Source organism: Eurytemora carolleeae, unplaced genomic scaffold (genome assembly GCF_000591075.1).
Source record: "Eurytemora carolleeae unplaced genomic scaffold, Eaff_2.0 scaffold1312, whole genome shotgun sequence".
Lineage (NCBI taxonomy): Eukaryota > Metazoa > Arthropoda > Copepoda > Calanoida > Temoridae > Eurytemora > Eurytemora carolleeae.
The window spans coordinates 73332-90929 of record NW_019397357.1 but is presented as its reverse complement, the minus strand read 5'-3'; the positions used below and the strand labels follow the sequence as shown (position 1 = coordinate 90929).

General features: G+C 33.4%; 2 protein-coding genes across 2 annotated transcripts in view; one reads left to right on the top strand and one right to left on the bottom strand.

Annotated features, from left to right (window-relative positions):
* Positions 1-1665: 1665 nt before the first annotated feature.
* On the bottom strand, positions 1666-8776 carry LOC111713713 (uncharacterized). The gene is made up of 5 exons (XM_023488649.1): positions 8486-8776; positions 4517-4642; positions 3177-3245; positions 2219-2366; positions 1666-1777 (listed from the first exon to the last, which is right to left on the bottom strand). The coding sequence occupies exons 1-5, from the start codon at positions 8774-8776 to the stop codon at positions 1752-1754; spliced, it is 660 nt and encodes a 219-aa protein (XP_023344417.1). The 3' UTR covers positions 1666-1751.
* A 396-nt stretch (positions 8777-9172) lies between these two features.
* LOC111713716 (uncharacterized) overlaps positions 9173-17598 on the top strand; it is a 10026-nt gene continuing 1600 nt past the window's right edge. Inside the window, exons 1-5 of the mRNA XM_023488651.1 lie at positions 9173-9230; positions 11071-11173; positions 11918-12000; positions 14135-14229; positions 15147-15166. Of these exons, the coding sequence (XP_023344419.1) occupies positions 9177-9230; positions 11071-11173; positions 11918-12000; positions 14135-14229; positions 15147-15166 (355 nt within the window). The 5' untranslated portion in view covers positions 9173-9176. The remainder of the gene's footprint in view (positions 9231-11070; positions 11174-11917; positions 12001-14134; positions 14230-15146; positions 15167-17598) is intronic.

Genomic DNA, 17598 nt, shown 5'->3' with positions numbered 1-17598 from the left:
CATTATTATATAATCCTTTACAGAGATACAATCCTTAAATTGCAACCCTTTATCATACAATCCAAGCTTATCGTATCCCATTATCATATAATCCTTCACAGAGATGCAATCCTTAAATTGCAACCCTTTTATCATACAATCCTAGTTTATTGTATCCCATTATTATATAATCCTTCAGAGATACAATCCTTAAATTGCAACCCTTTATCATACAATACAAGCTTATCGTATCCCATTATCATATAATCCTTCACAGAGATACAATCCTTAAATTGCAACCCTATATCATACAATCCTAGTTTATTGTATCCCATTATTATATAATCCTTCACAGAGATACAATCCTTAAATTGCAACTCTTTATTATTCAATCCTTATTTTATCCCTTTTAAAATACAATCCTCCAGAGACACAATATTTAGTGTATCCCTAAACTGTATTATTTTATCTTATAACCCCTATTATTGTTCAAACCATATTGGCAAGGATTCAAGAAGTATGTTTACCAGACAGCTTGATGTATGCCTTTACATTGTAAACCAAGTTGTAAAGCAAAATTAAAAAATGACAGAGTCTCTGTTATAGGACCAAAGATTATGGATCTCAAACGTAAATCAAAACCAAAAAAATCCTCAGAAGTCTTTTAAGAGGCTAAAACAGACTGGTGGATTAAGTTTGAGACTATTCTGAAAACTTTCTTGCTGCGACGAACGAAACTGATTTACTTTCGGGAGAACGCTCCTTACATTACAACAAAGATCTGAAAAATAATCCAGTATAGACAGTGAACTTATAAAATAAAAATTACAGGGCTAAGACATCTAGAAGTGCCTCTAAGCATTTTTTTTTGCAAAACTTATAAAACACACCGCATAATCCGTCAATATTCGTTGTCAAATTTATCGGAGACATAACTTCAAGTCACTTTTTAATTATACAGGGTTACCCACAAAGGATGAGACTTCAAAGACGATTGTAAGAAAGTTTTGCTGCCTGTTTCCTAATATACATGATTCCCTGCAACTGTTAAACTTTTTTCTCTCTTAACTAAATCAAAAGAAAGACTGTATTCAAGGAAGACGACTTGATTTAACTTTGGGATCGTCATATTTTAAGACTTTTAGGTGGTCTTTACAGTGTCATCCTTTGTGGGTAACCCTATATGTCAGATTCAGACCGTTGTCTATTCACTAATGTCCATAATGCGGTTCCAAATAGAGCAGAAAACTTCATTAAAAAATTGATAATTAAGTCGTTTTTCACCATCTAAATATTTTGCCAATACTAGCCAAAACGTGGTCTGCCTTTCTTGTGCTTTTAATTACTACCAGAGCAAAGATTAAGATTGTTGTTAAAAAATTAAATAAAATCATGAAATTGTGAAATAAAACATATCATTCATATCTCCAGTTTTTATGTAAGCACAAAAAAGGCAGACCACATTTTGAAAATGCAAGGACTAGGGCTATTTTATTACTATTTTTCATGAAAGAATGTTGCTAAAATTAGGTTGCCAAATTAATTCTGCAATTTTCATCTAGGGTCACGATCTACTTCATACCATTTATTAAGTATTGTCTAGCCAAAAGTTTCTGAAAACTGGAAATTGATGAAGAAAAAAGTTCAATTTATCTATAATCTATATATTTGTTAAGTTAACTCGAAAAATATCATATTAATATAACATGAAAACATCAAAAATTAAAAAAGAAAAATATCCAATTATGAAATAAGTGAAATAAGAAGGTTTCTTAGCTGCTATTCCACCAAAACTCACCTAAACAAATATTTATGTCAAACATTTAATAATGTAAAGATCTAAACCTTAGTTTTAAAAAATTAATTTCGTAATTTTGAGATTGAAACCTTATTCTTTATCCAAGAAACGCGATTATTTTCAATATTTTCAAAATTTCCATTAAAAAAGCGGAATTTAGCTAAAACATTTTGTTTTAATCCTTATTTCTACGCCGCAATTATAAACTTTGCAATTGAAAAACTTTGCAAAAATTAGTTCTGAGATCCATATTTGTGCAAACAGAAAAAGTGCACACCTCTAAGATTTTGGTAATATAAGTTTTGTTTTCTCTGATTTTCAATGCAATTAATTTAGCACAGGTCAAATGAAAATATAAAATTAATTAATCATGTATCAATTATTAAAAGATTAAAATTAAATTCCTATTTTTTAGATTAGACAAATGCACTAATTACTCACCACTGCCAGGCTTTGGGGTTTTTCCTTTAGGTTTCTTCTTCTTTATCTCGACCTTCTTCTGGCCAACCTTGACAACAGCGCCCCCCTCCTCCTTCTTCTTGTGGTCCAACGACTCGCAGGTCTCATTGCAGTACATCTTCTTCATACACTAAATCAATCCATCAATCAATCATTCAATCAACTGAAAGGTAAACATCATGGTCAAAATCAGTGCTTAGGATCAATTCAATTTTGATGCGGATCCGCATCCAGATCCTGGATCCGCACTGGAAAAAAAGGATCCAGATCCAAATCCAAATCCGGATCCAGGTCATTTCTTTATGATTAACTGATTTTTTTTAACAACATTTTTTTTCAAATGTTTGGTTTTATCTTTTTCGGTTATTTTTATCCTAAAACTTGATGAACCATTCAGAAATGAGGAAATTTTTATAATCTCTTTATTCAAAAGTTCAGATTTAGGGTTTTGGAGTAAAAAAGATTTTTTTTTGTAGTTTTTGATTGATATTTTACCCCTTGGATCCGGATCCGTGGATCCGCATATTTTTGCGGATCCGGATCCAGGAAGCCGAAATCTTGCAGATCCAACGGATCCAGATCCTAAGCACTGGACTCAAAATAAACATCACAAAGAGAAGCCAGAAAGAGAAAAACTCCCCAGAAGTCTTTATTTATTATTTGTAAACGTTTCCTAATATAAAGAAAACCATTTTATCTCCATTTATTTATCTGGAAATAAAATTGATTTAGACTGAAGAAGAAACCTAATTTTTGAAACCGAAAATCGATTTTTCTCATTTTTATAAATATGTAAAAATAGTGGGGTCACTTAAAATTAAGTATTCAGTCATTTTAAATCATGTAAATGTAAGCATGTTAACTCGAATTTCCAAGAACAAAGTCTATTACGAACATTGTTCTTTGTTTCAAAATAACAATTTTCAAAATTCCAACTTGCCTTAGGGTGACGTTTAGTGCATCGCTTCGTAGGGTTGTTCTTCTTACACACTATACACTTGGAGCTGTCCTGTACGAGTTGTAAAGTAAAATAGATTTTTTAAAAAAAAATTATTCGATTAAATAAAATTTTTTTCAATAATGGTTTGACCCATGTGAATGATTAATCGTATTCAAGAAGGAAAAGAGGAAAAGAAATGTTTGCAGAGGTGTATATATTTTTAAAAATTTCACTCCTGTGAAAGCATAAAATATATGTAATAAGACTCTTCAGTCGCTTTCTTGTTTCACAGTTTTGTGAATAAATAGTTGAAAATCCTCATATTCACTTTCAAATATTTGTCTGCTGCTGGCTTTATGATATTTACCAAGCATCAATGCGACAATCCAATAAACGTCAAAACGGCGGAACCAATCGGGCCCAAATTTTGTGTGGGACCTCTTATGACCCCAGATTTCATAAAATTTAGAAAATCCACGAAATTTTTATTTATATTCACTAACTTATTTTGTTTTTGCAATAGAACATGGGGTGGGAACCTCCCCTGAAAGTCTGGTACGAATATACTACCATTAAAAATGATAATTAAATCAAAATTTAAAATGATGATTTAAACGGATAATTCTCAAAAATAATGTTTGAATTATAAATAGTATAAATAGTAATGGATGTGATTTCAAGCGACACTCCAATATAAGATTCACAACGTTACCCATAAAACCCAGGGGCGGATACGGGGGGGTGGGGCGACAGGACTTTTACACCCCCCTTACAGATTTTATTGCTACTCAGATTGAGGTTTTCCAGGGGCAGATACAGGATTTAAGTGAGGGGGATGCTAGATTTATTTCGGAACCAAAAAATCCAGATTTTGGAACCAAAAAACGCGCCGCAATTGAAACTTTTTTTATGATGGATATTTTTTTCTATTTTGAACTAGGTTTGCTTTTCTCCGTCCTGAATCCGTCAGGGGGGGGGGGTGGAAAGGTCCTACCGCCCCCCCCTGTATCCACCCCTGATAAAACTTCTATCAAAGTAGCAATTAAGCAGAATATCGTCGTTTTTCTAGATTAAATAGATTTAAATTTCATAATTTCCTTCCTTGTTTCTGTGGCACATAATTAGAATATAATCAGAATTTGAAATTATCAATCTGAAGCTTGAAAAGAATACTTTAATCAATTTTACTGTGGGAAAGGTTTGGCAGGTACCAACGTGAATCGGGTGTGAAATTGGATCACTTGAAAAAATAGTCTACAAGTCCCCATGTTGGTCCAATTCCACATTATGAAATATAAAATATTTTCTACAATTTGATTTTTTTTCTTTTCAACTTATCCCTGAGAGTTAGAATCCTGCTCCGACAGGACAGGGCTAGACTCGGATAGGACGGAACCAGACTCCGGAGCCGGAGAATCCTTTGGTTTCTCCGTAGGAACTTCTAAGGAGGTCTCCGCTATCTGAACCTAGGTCAAAGGAGACGTTATTTGTATATGAAAATACATAGAGAGATGATGGGGTTCAGCACCAACCCGACCCGTGTATCTAGGATTTAATTTAATCCCTGTCATTTCATAAGACAGGATAGAACTAAAAATTCCCAAATAATTAATTCAGAAAGCACAAAACTTTCTTTGATTGGAGAAAAAATAATTCTTTACATAATAAAGGTTTCTGGAACATGACCACCCTACTAACCGGAAAACCTAAAATACGTATTCGTAACAATTTATTTGATAAAAATACGTATTTTTTATACGCAGAAATACTTATATGACAAACGTAAAAATGTGTATGTGAAAAACCTAAAAAATCCAATGAACCATGATTTTTTAGGGTTTTCCAGTAGCAAATACCTACTCCATATTGTCAATAACAATTTACTTGAGAGGTATCTATTCAGGTCTACTCGTTACCAAGATCAACCAGGACCAACTTTTCTATTCTAAATGCCACAAAAGCACTATCTCAACCAGGCTTAACCATCCGTTTCAATGAATAATCACATTACGTCTAAGTTTAAAACATAAAATCATTTATGACGTACAACGTAATGCCAGAGGTCAATATAATTCCTTTTTCAATCCCATTTGGGATTGACAAATTTAAAAGAAATGGGGGCAAATATTGGGGGCAAAAAATTATTTTGGGATCGAGAAAATCAGCTTTTTTGGGAATTATATTGACCCCAGCGTAATGCCAGTTCACAGAATATCATGTGTACACGCATGGTATGATAAATATGTTAAAATACGGAAATATATGCAAGTTCTTTACCAAAAAGTTGAGCATACTAATTTTTACGTAAATATACCTAATAAGACGTATACTTATATATAGGCTTTAGTATTTTTAGGTTTTCCCGTTAGTTATAGGACAGTCCCCCTAGGTCGAGTTAGGTCAGGAATTAGGTCAAGTAACATAACTGGTCTCATACTGGTCTTAAACTGACCAGTCCACTTAGGTCAGATTTGGTGAAGATTAGCCGGGTTACGTCAGCATACCTTACTGGTCAGAACATGACCAGCCCCACTAGATTGTGTTAGGTCAAGTTAAGTCAGGTTAGGTTGAGTTACCTAACTGGTCTCATACTGGTCTTAACCTGACCAGTCCAACCAGGTTGGATTTGGTCGGGATTGGTCAAGTTACGTTGGATTACCTAATTGGTCAGAACATGACCAATCCCCTTAGGACCGGTTAGGTCAGGGTAGGTCGGGACAGGTCGGGTTACTTAACTGGTCTCATACTAGTCTTAACCTGGCCAGTCCAACCAGGTTGGATTTGGTCGGGATTAGTCAGGTTACGTTGGATTACCTTACTGGTCAGAACATGGCCAATCCCCTTAGGACCGGTTAGGTCAGGGTAGGTCGGGACAGGTCGGGTTACTTAACTGGTCTCATACTAGTCTTAACCTGACCAGTCCAACCAGGTTTGATTTGGTCGGGATTAGTCAGGTTACGTTGGATTACCTTACTGGTCAGAACATGGCCAATCCCGTTTAGGTTGGGTTAGGTCACGTTCTCACTCCTGCAGGAACTATGCTTCCTTTTTTAATTGTGACTTCATTTGTAATCAAGAAAAATAACCCAAAAATATTAAATCAATTTTAATCGAAAAAAGGATTATGTTTTTAAAAATGAGATCTGATTTTTCTACCTTAAAAATGATTAAAGGGACTGTAAAGGAAAGTGCCAATAAAATTGACATAGTTTTTTTTCGATTAATTACTGCATATCTTTATCTTTTGTGAAACTAATTTTAAAAATAATTTACCCCTTACTTTTTTGAATCACCTAAATAATCCGTTTAAGGATTTTATTTCTCTGTTTGTCCGATTGATCTAATTTTAAATGAAATAATTTCAAAAGTAAATTTAACTTTTTGCTTGCTTACTTTCATTGCATATCATGCTTTTTACTCTAAAGCATTAAGCATCTTCTTTTAAATTGAAAAGGTAAATTGGAAATGTCATCAGACGCTTTTAGAATATTTTTGTATCAATTCTTGGACTGCTCGCAAATTTAGTCACGTTGATTCTATTAAAGGGACTGTAAGCTAGTACCCTTGACACCTTTACCTGATTAATAATATAGAATTCCGCATCATTAATCTTAAGATATTATCAGTTTTCTAGGTTTAAAAGGATTTAATTCTGATAATTCCTATATTTAAATAGGTTTGCTGAAGTTGAAATGAGCAAGTCACAATTGAAAATAACCAACTTTTCAAAGATTTTAATTCATATATTTGAGCAGGCAAAGCTTTTAATTCATATATTTGAGCAGGCAAAGCTTTTAATTCATATATTTGAGCAGGCAAAGCTTTTAAGGGTACCGTTAGGAATTGGGCATTGTCATTGCTTGAAGGGTCACTTGAAATTACGCTTTCAGTCCCTTTACTGGGTTAATTTGAATTGTTAAAATTATGAAGAATAAGATAATATTTATGCATTAATAGGAGTCAATTTTAACATTTTTTATTTAAACATTAAAAGCAAGATGAATTTCACAAATTAACAGAATTAATCATTGATAAGGACACCTCTATAGGACACATCTCCTATCTTTAAAATTTATTCTAAGATTCAGGATCAGAGAGAAAAAATAGACGGATGAATGAAAATCAAGTAAATTGATAAATTATTCATTTAGCTGACACCTTAGATAAACTTGTATTTTTTCTGGACTTAAGATCCTTTGAAGGTTGCAAAAAAGTATGACACTCATATTGATGGAGTTCTTTAAATTTTTATTCATGGAATTCAAGGAGTCATTAGTTAATACAGGGAGTCATTAGTTTATTCAGGGAGTCATTAGTTGATTCAGGAAGTCATTAGTTAGTGCAGGGAGTCATTAGCTAATACAGGGTGTCATTAGTTAATACAGGGAGTCATTAGTTAATACAGGAAGTCATAAGTTAATTAAAGGAGTCATTAGTTAATACAGGGAGTCATTAGTTAATTTAGTTAATTAAAGGAGTCATTAGTTAATTCAGGGAGTCATTAGTTAATACAGGAAGTCATTAGTTAATTCATGGAGTCATTAGTTAATTCAGGGAGTCATTAGTTAATACAGGGTGTCATTAGTTAATACAGGGAGTCATTAGTTAATACAGGGTCTCATTACTTAATACAGGGAGTCATTAGTTAATACAGGAAGTCATTAGTTAATTCAAGGAGTCACTAGTTAATACACGGAGTAATTAGTTGATACAGGGAGTCACTAGTTAATACAGGGAGTCATTAGTTAATACAGGGAATCATTAGTTAATACAGGGAGTTTATTTAGGGAGTCGTTTATAATATAGGGAGTCATTAGTATATTTAAGGAGTCATTTTTTAATAGAGGTAGTCATTAGCTAATACAGATAGGGTCAGGGAGTCATAAAGAAGTATTTTCACAAAAACATAGATATTGTTAAAATAAAACAATAATTACATAAAAATAATTACATTTTTTTCTGATTTCAAATGTTAATTTATTAGTTTTTGTTTTAACTCTTTAAAAAGTACGAATATTAAAATGCTGATAAAATAAATTTGATTGAATTTGCAGAATCTAGTTATCCGTTCACCTAGCTTAATTCAGAGCAGGGATCCGTATAAATATATTTAACTTCTTACAGTAATATGAATCCTAGTGCACGGAGCTAAAGATTTAATTTATTCAGTTCCTTCTCACATCTTATCCGTCTTGCATCTATACGTCCTGGATCTATCCGACCTGGATTTATCCGTCCTGGATCTATCTGTTCTAAAGATCTATCCTTCCACGATTTAATAATCATGGATCTATCCGTCCGGGATCTACCCGTCCTATAAATCTTTCCTTCCTGGGTTGATTCGTCCTGGATATATCCGTTCTGAATCTATCTGTCCTGGATCTATCTGTCCTGGATCTATCTGTCCTGGATCTATCCGTCCTGGATCTATCCATCCTAGATCTATCCATCATGGATACAGTCATCCTAGATCTATCTGTCCTGGATCTTTTCATCCTGGATTTATCCGTCCTATTTCTATCCATCATGGATCTTTCCATCCCGGATCTATTCATACTGGATCTATCTGTCCTGGATCTATCTTTCCTGGATCTATCCATCCTGGATCTATTCATACAGGATCTATTCATACAGGATCTATCCGACCTGGATCTATCGGAAACCTGGATCTATCCGAAACCTGGATCTATCCGAAACCTGGATCTATCCGTACTGGATCTATTAATCCTGGATATATCCATAGTAGATCTATACATCATGGATATATTCATATTGGATCTATCCGACCTGGATCTATCCTTCCTGGATCTATCCGACCTGGATCTATCTGTACTGGATCCATCCAACCTGGATCCATCCACCCTGGATCCATCCAACCTGGATCTATCCGTCCTGGATCTATCCGACCTGGATCTATCCGTCCTGGATCCATCCATGCTGGATCTATCCATCCTGGATTTTAAAGTGAGTTTCGAATGTCCAGAAATTTCAGAGAAAAAAATGGAGAAATTATTTCTGAGCTTGAAGAATATTCTGAATTCGACTGATCCAGAGGAATCATGGAAACATCAAATATTTGAAATGTTAAAGGAACTGTAGAGTGTAGAGTGTAAAGCTCTTTAAATAGAAGTTAGATAGACGATGATTTCCTCCACATTGTTCTATGTATTCTTTAAAGATGGCAATATTGGCCCGATTTACAACGGTATCTGTGAAATCTATATCTAATAAAAAATATGGAAGATATTGACGTTTTTCTAGGTTTAAATGTATTTAATTCTGATAATTTCTATATGTTGTCCTACCGTAGAACTGCGCAATTGTGACTTTTATGAGACACAGCTTTTAAGAAATTATGGTTACCGTATGATTTAGGGCATTGCCATCTTTACTCGGAGGATCACTTGAAATTACGCGCGCTGTCCCTTTAGGCTAAATGCGATAAAAGAAATTGGGAACATAAACCATTTCAAATTCTCTGTCGAAAAAAATTTACGTAAAAAATGTTTGAGGGTAGATTTTTTCACAATATGACTGTCTTAAACCGACCTTTTGATTTGACCTTGCCAGAGCCTCAGGTAAAAGTCTAAAAGTCGGTACTACAGTGGTAACCAGAACAGTCTGGAATAGAATGTTGACTTTAAGAATCAAGTTATGACTTAAAATAGTACAATGAATATGAGGCAAAGCAATTGTGCAGTGGAAATAGACCCATTTCATTTACAGGGTGTCCCAAGAAACACGACAGTTGGTAATTAGTTTAAATGTCTTCCTCCATAATTTGTTAAGTTGTTTAATACCAAAGACAATAATAAAAATATTATATAGGAGTCATATTATAGTAAAATTAACTTAAAAGTAAAATATATTTAAGCAAAAGATTTTTAAAACGAAATAAACTGCAAACAGCCTTTAATATCTAATACAGTGTAAGGAAGACGACATTCAAAACTATTTACCAACTGTCATGTTTTGTTGGATAGCTAGTAAATAGCTAGGCTACTTGCTTTGTAACAACATCAAATGCACTTCAGTATTGCATTAATGTCGTCTTCCTATTCTACAGCTTTCTGTCACAGTATATAGCAAACCTATAAACACATTAAAAGTTGCCACCGTGGATATCGATTGTAGATATATAGCATTAGAGACCATAGCAATGTACATTCCGGTTTATTTCAAGTACCAGGCCGACTTAGGCTAGAGCAATCTGTACAGCAAAAATATACAGAGCGTCCCATATCGTATTAGATTATATCCAATCTTTAATGCCAAAATACGCACATAATACTCAAAAAATCTAGCATTTTCTGCAACATTTTTTTCTATTAGCCTTATTCAATTTTTCAAAATGATTCATTTTAAATTTTCTGATTTGGCCCCCAAATCGTAATTTAGACCCATTGACGCGGTCTAATTTGATATGGGACACCCTGTAGAATATAAAAGTCGAAACGAAACAGTGCGCCAGATGAATCAGCCCCTTATTGTGAAATTTATGGGACAGGACCCATTTAAAATGGGGTAAAAGTGTTAATTGATATTTGTTGTAAATAGAAAACCCATAGATTGATAACCATACAGAAAGGACACTGGATGTCGTCTTTTCATGTTTTAAGTTTTTTTTTCGTTTTCACAATAACCCTGAGGCAGAAGCCCAAGAGAGTTACGCGCATGCTGCTTTGAATGACAAGACAAGACAGAGAGAGAGAGCAATACGCATAATTTCTTTGCCTCAGGGTTATTGTGAACAAAAACCCCTAATTCTTGGGACATCTTGTGTACAATCTGTATTATTATTAATCTACGAGAAAACCATATAAATAGGGTTAAACCCAAAATGAGTCAATTTAATCCTTTTTTAATTGCTTTGGTTTCCATTATTTTTGACAAGGCAATGGATGATATGACTGTTGAGGAAGAATGCGTTATTTTTTTTCTTAAAAAATATTTTGAGCTTCGTGGTTCAACAGTTCACCATGTTCATAATATACAAGGTAAATTATGCTACGAAATCAAGTATTAAAAAATAAGATTTTAGAACTTTTGGGTGAACAAATTTAAAAAAAGAGATTGTTAAAGGATTTTTTTAGATCACTTTTGAATTACATATCATTGTTTTTGTTTTTGAAAACTGTCTATTTTCATTTGTGGTTTCTCTGCAAAATTGACTCGGGTATTTCTTGCTTTATTAAAAAAACGAAAGTTTTGAAATATTTGCACATGGCTGAGTAAAATTGGTTGGTTAAAAATGAAAAAAAAGAAAACTATTGACGAACATCAGTGGTTACATCATGGGAGCTTTTAGAGCTTCATGTTGGTGGTGCAGATCATCAATATCTTGACAGCAGGTTTGCTCACCACACCTAGGCTTCAGACTAAGGGAGAGAGATCGCAGTTTTATCATGTGCGATTGAGCGATTATGTTGTCTCTGGAATGCATGATAATTTTGGAACTCTGGAACATTGTGGGGCTAGATGTCAGCAGTGTCTGCGGTTAGCTCGGTATCTGCATCACCATCATGAAGGGTCATCAGGGTTGAGACGTAGTTGTGGACGTCTTAAGTGTTTCAAGCTGACTGCCGGGCTGGGATGTGTAGAGGGGGGGACGAAGAAGCGAGGGTGACATGTGGACGGAAAAGGATTCATACGTCTTGAAAACAAGCAACGGGTAACGGCATCGGAGTCGGTAAAATCGTCTTCCTTATATTTCGAATTTGTGTTAACAACCTTTTACTCAGTTACTGATGGACCCAACTATGGACCTGTTTCTACAAACGTGTCTTTAAGATTTGAAGCTGTCTCCACCAACCCAGATGGAGAGGTAAAGATATAATATTCATTATTGTAAGCTATTCGTTATTTATTTGCTTAAACCTTGATGTTGTTTCAAACCTTAATCTTCTTTCTAACCTTATTGTTCTTTCAAACCTTAATGTTCTTTCAAACCTTAATGTTCTTTCAAACCTCATTGTTCTTTCAAACCTTAATGTTCTTTCAAACCTTATTGTTCTGACAAACGTAATGTTCTTTCAAAAATTAACGTTCTTTCAAAAAAGTTAAAGCTTTTTAAAACGTTAACATTTATTCAAATGTTAACATTCTTTCAAAGCATTCGTTCATCATTGTTCGTTATTCGTTAATTACTTGTTCAAACGATAGTTCGTTTAAGGTTAACATTCTTTAAAATGTAAATGTTCTTGAAAAAGTAGGATAGTGAAGGAAAAGTAGGACAGTGAAGGAAAACTAGGATAGCGGAGGAAAAGTAGGATAGTATAGAGGAAACATTGGATAGTGAAGGAACAATAGGATAGTGGAGGAAAAGTAGGATAGTGGAGGAAAAAAAGGATAGCGAAGGAACAATAGGATAGTGGAGGAAAAGTAGGATAGAAGAGGAAAAGTAGGATAGTGGAGGAAAAGTCGGATAATGGAGGAAAAGTAGGATATGAATTTTTTACATCACATCATGCAGGATGAATTTGATATTTTAAAATCTGGAATCGTATTTTACAAGATCTTCTCATGTTTCTAGGGCCCTTCAAAGTTATTACAACCTGGTCAGAAACCATATTTAAAAAAATGTCGAAAAATTTATTTAAGGAAGAAAATGGAGAAAAATGCCTTAGTTTTGAGAATGTTGGAGCTGTTTAAACTTTAAAGTGAGTGTACGCGAAAAATGAAAGGGTGTACAGGCTTACGGCGAAAAATAAGCGCTTTTGATCGCTACTAATCTTACTTCTATATGTTGTGCCTCTATAAGGAGAAAATTGTTAAAAAGGACTCATGCTGTAGAACGTATACGTCCATAGTTTGATCTCAATTTTCTAATTTAAAATCTTAGTTTAATTCTAATGTTTCTGGGACATCCTGAAAAGTTAACTAAATTTCCGTCGTTTATCGACACTTTTTTATTTGAAATGTAGTTTTTTCTGACTCAAAAAATATCTGTTTCAATCCGATGTAAGGGTTGTGTGAGTTGAGTTGATAAATGCAAATTCTATGCATTTAAAATCCTAACTGTATGATTACGAACAAACATCAATCAACGCAGGTTTACAAATTCAAATTCATTAAACACTTTTCAAGATGGAATTCACTTAGGTTTCTGTTTTTAAGCATTTTCATGTGCACTATAGTTTCAGTAGAAGTAAATATTTTAATTTACTGATAGCGCCGATTGAAGGATTCATAACTCTAGTTTGATAATGAGATAGAAGGATAGATGTTACCGCCATACTATTTCTATTGGTTCAGAATAGACAACAAACACATGACTGAACCCTGATTGGACCAGGTGCTAATGGACTCGGCATACAGAAGTGTGTGTCTTGCAGTGCTTAGGATCCATTTTATTTTGATGCGGATCCGGATCCGGAATCCTCACTGAAAAAAAAAACAATCTCTCAGTGTATTTGATGACAAAGCTAAAAGTTTTACTTTACTTTTAGATTAATAATCACTTATTATTAAGTAAACTGGCTCTGTGTTCACTGTACAATGGCTGTGTTTCATATGTATTGCAACAATTTAAAATCATAATTAGAGTTTAAAATTATTTTTTATTTTTTAATAGTTTTCTCGTGCTCCCTGTTTAATTTATATCCTATCTTAATCATTTTCAGAAATGGAATTGTATCGACCCCTGAAATCATTTTCATAAATGGAATTGTATTGACCCCTGACATCATTTTCATAAATGGAATTGTATTGACCCCTGAAATCATTTTCATAAATGGAATTGTATCGACCCCTGAAATAATTTTCATAAATGGAATCGTATCGACCCCTGAAATTTTTATTTTGATATTTGTTTTATACAGTGATGACAGAAAACTTTGAAATAGAAAGACGACTTTTCAAGAAAAACTATTTGCTTAATAACACCATTAAATACACTTCAATATTGCTATAATGTCGTATTTCTATTCCACTGTTGTCTGGTTATCACTGAAATTCAGGACAAGGAGATAATGAGTGTGTTCCTGAAGATGCCCCCGATGCTCCCGATGAGCCTGGATAGAGTCTTTCAGACCGAACTCTGCTTTTATTCAAGGAAATCTGTTATTTTTTACAAAAACCTACAATTTAATTTTAAAGAATTTTAAAGTGATCGTCCATTTCATTAGAAGATACATGTCTAATTAGCAACGGTACCCTTCCAACCTTTATTGTCACACATTATAAAAAAGATCATTGTTAAAAATAATCTAAAAACTGATGTTTCTCTTTTACATGGACTTGGGGATTCATTCATCAGGGGCTGACAAGAAATATTATTGACAGCATTTATTTCTTTGCAATATGGATAAATAACGATTATTATTTTTTATTGTTACTCAGATAAAGGTTTAAAGTATACAGTCGTTACTACAGCTGAGGCTCATTTGAACTTACGAAAAGACTGTAAAGGAATTGAGTTTTTGCCACAAACTCAAATGTTCTAATCCTTATATCTTGGCAACCTAATCGTGGAAATCCTTGATATTTCAAACTTAGAATACTTTATCTAACAGAATTCATAGTTTGAAATATCTAACGTCCATGAAATTGGATTGCAAAGATATAGGTATTAGAAAATCAGAGTTTTGTGACAAAGACTCAATTCCTTTAATCGGATTTTTGGCAGAGCTTTGAGCTCCGACTGCTTCTTGTTGCACTTCACTTTTTATCTGACAGTCTTTGTGTTTTTCAAAACATAAACTGAATTAAAACTTTCTAGTTTCTGTCAACACTTTTTTGTTTTCAATTTATTAATTTAATCAAAATTAGAATGACATGCGTAAAAAGTGTACTTTGGCAATCCCGTCTTGGCGCCAATTTATCACGTGACTTTGGAAAAAGTTGGTGGGTGAAGGAGTTAAAGTGACCCAGTTCAACAACTTTTAAATAATTAAACCTGCAAATATCGAATATAAAAGTTTCCGTCGGAAAAAGAATAAAAATGTAAAAGAAAATAACAGTTATTTTCAGTTTGTTACCAGACATGTTAGGAAAGTGTATCTACAAAAATATAAAAAATACAAAAATAAATGCACTAAGGAATTGAGTCTTTGCAACAAACTTTGATTTTCTACCCTTTTATCTTTTCAATCCAATTTCGTAGACCTTAGATATTTCAAACAGATAATTCTGTTAAATCACAGGTTGCACAAAGTTAGAGATGAGTTTGTGACAAAGACTCAATTCCTTTTAACAATTACCCTCGGCCTAAATACCAACTAAAAAAAATAGGAATTAAAAGTTAAAAATGAGAATTTAACTAAAAGAAACTCAAAACTAAAGCAAGGTCTGAATAAAACCTAGGATTTTGTTCGAAATAGCGAAAAAACAAGAATATCTCCCTAAAACAAATTTTTTCCTAGAGCCTCAGTTTTAAGAATCTCTCCCAGACTTTCAACTGAACATAACTGAGTGTTAAAAAAATTTTAAATTTTGTTATACATAGATAACAATTATGCTCATGTTCCAACAAAATCTTTTAAATTTTGAAGTAATTTCGGTCACAGTGTACAGTAAAAACCACAACTCTGGAATAAAAAGACGACTTTAACACTTAAGTTTTAACTTTCAATATTCCAATAAACATGAGACGCGGCAATTGTGCAGCTTGCGAACAGACCCACTTCACTTAATATGTTCTTTATAGGTTATTAACATAACTATTTGCTTTGTAACAACATCAATTACGCTTACTTTTTATTAACCCAGTATTCTGATTATCTTTGTATGACAACAAATGTGTTGCCTTGTAAGATATTTCATGGAGGAAAGTAGATTAGGGATTATAAAGCGTGAACCTGGATTGTAAAACAAATGCAATTTATCTAACGGCGATTGCAAAATATTTCCCGAAAACAAAGAGTTTACTTTTTGCAAAGAAAATTTTCTCAAGCTTGAATATCGTTTAACCCTATTTTGCCTGACGTCTGGTTTCCTGACTGGCTGCTGGGGGGGGCGTCAAATTGCCCCCCCCTTTATTTTCTTATTGTGATACAAATCTATAACATTTGATACGTTTTTTTCAATAATCTGCAAAAAAATGTCAAATTTGCAAAATTCCAAATATTTATTGCAAAATCTAGTTATTAAACAAAAAATGTGCAAAAAATATTTGCGCAAATTGCAAGAAATTACAAATTTTTCAATACCCCTTGACCCAGCGAATTAAAATGTGCAAAATTTTAAAACCTAAATGTGCATTCAAGAAAAACTTAAAATGTGAAAATTCCCTTTAAAGGCGTCTGTGCAAAAAATCTCTGCAAAATTTCTTTGAAAAAAGTCTGCAATCTGCTTTCGTTTTTTTTAGGCTTTCCAATAGCTATAACATGTTGAAATCCAATGACTGGAAGAAGGCCTAATTATAGATTTAGTCTGAGGCAAAATAACGCATTTAGGCAGCATGCCTGAGGACTCGGACAGTAGCTTTTAGCCTTAAGTGAGGGGCATGGGTTAACTGGAAGAGCAAGAAAATTTGAGCTTCCTAGCTAAAATACTTTTTGAATTATCGCAAAATTGACCCCCACCCCCGGCCAAAAAGGGTTAACATAAATTTTTTGGATAGTTTTGCAAAAGAATGATTAAAAGGACTGTAAACTGTACTGTACTGTAAACTTTACTATACTGTACTGTACTGTACTGTAAACTGTACTCTCCATTACAAAATATGGGAAGAAATTGGTTTTAATTTATTTAATTAACAATCACAGTCCCAACCATTTTGATTAAAAAAACTAAAGACTCTTTTCAATATTTTTCAACTAAAGAATAAATCCCGGGAAAGTTTTGAAGGTGGTGTTTAAAATAATACAAATCCGCCTATTTTCTACTTGCCCTGCAATATTCATGTAATAAAACAAAAATATAGTTCTTTCTTTTAAGAACTTTTAAAGTTTTTGGAATAATGAAAGGCCCCAGCAAAAATGCTGTGAATTTATAAAGTTTCCAACATTTCGTTAAATTTTGATTTTTTGCAAATATTTTCTCTCACGACAAAAAAAATAATTTAAATTTTTAAGTTTTAACATTCTTAACATTCAGTCAGAATTTTGCAAAACTTTAAAAGTACAAAAAGCTTACAAATTATATATTTAGATTTAAAACTCTTGAAAAATCTGAAAAGTTTTCAGATTATGTCACTAAAACTGCATTCAATAATTTTTCAACGTTAATCAGAATTTATGGGGATTTTACTAAATGCTTCAAGGTGATCAATTAATTAATCAATTTGATAATCAACCGAGGAAAACACATTTTGGACACAGGTATAGGGCTGGACACAGGCACGGGGCTGGACACAGGTATAGGGCTGGACACAGGTATAGGTCTGAACACAGGTATATGGCTGGACACAGGTATAGGGCTGGACACAGGTATAGGGCTGGACACAGGTATAGGTCTGGACACAGGTATAGGATTGGACACA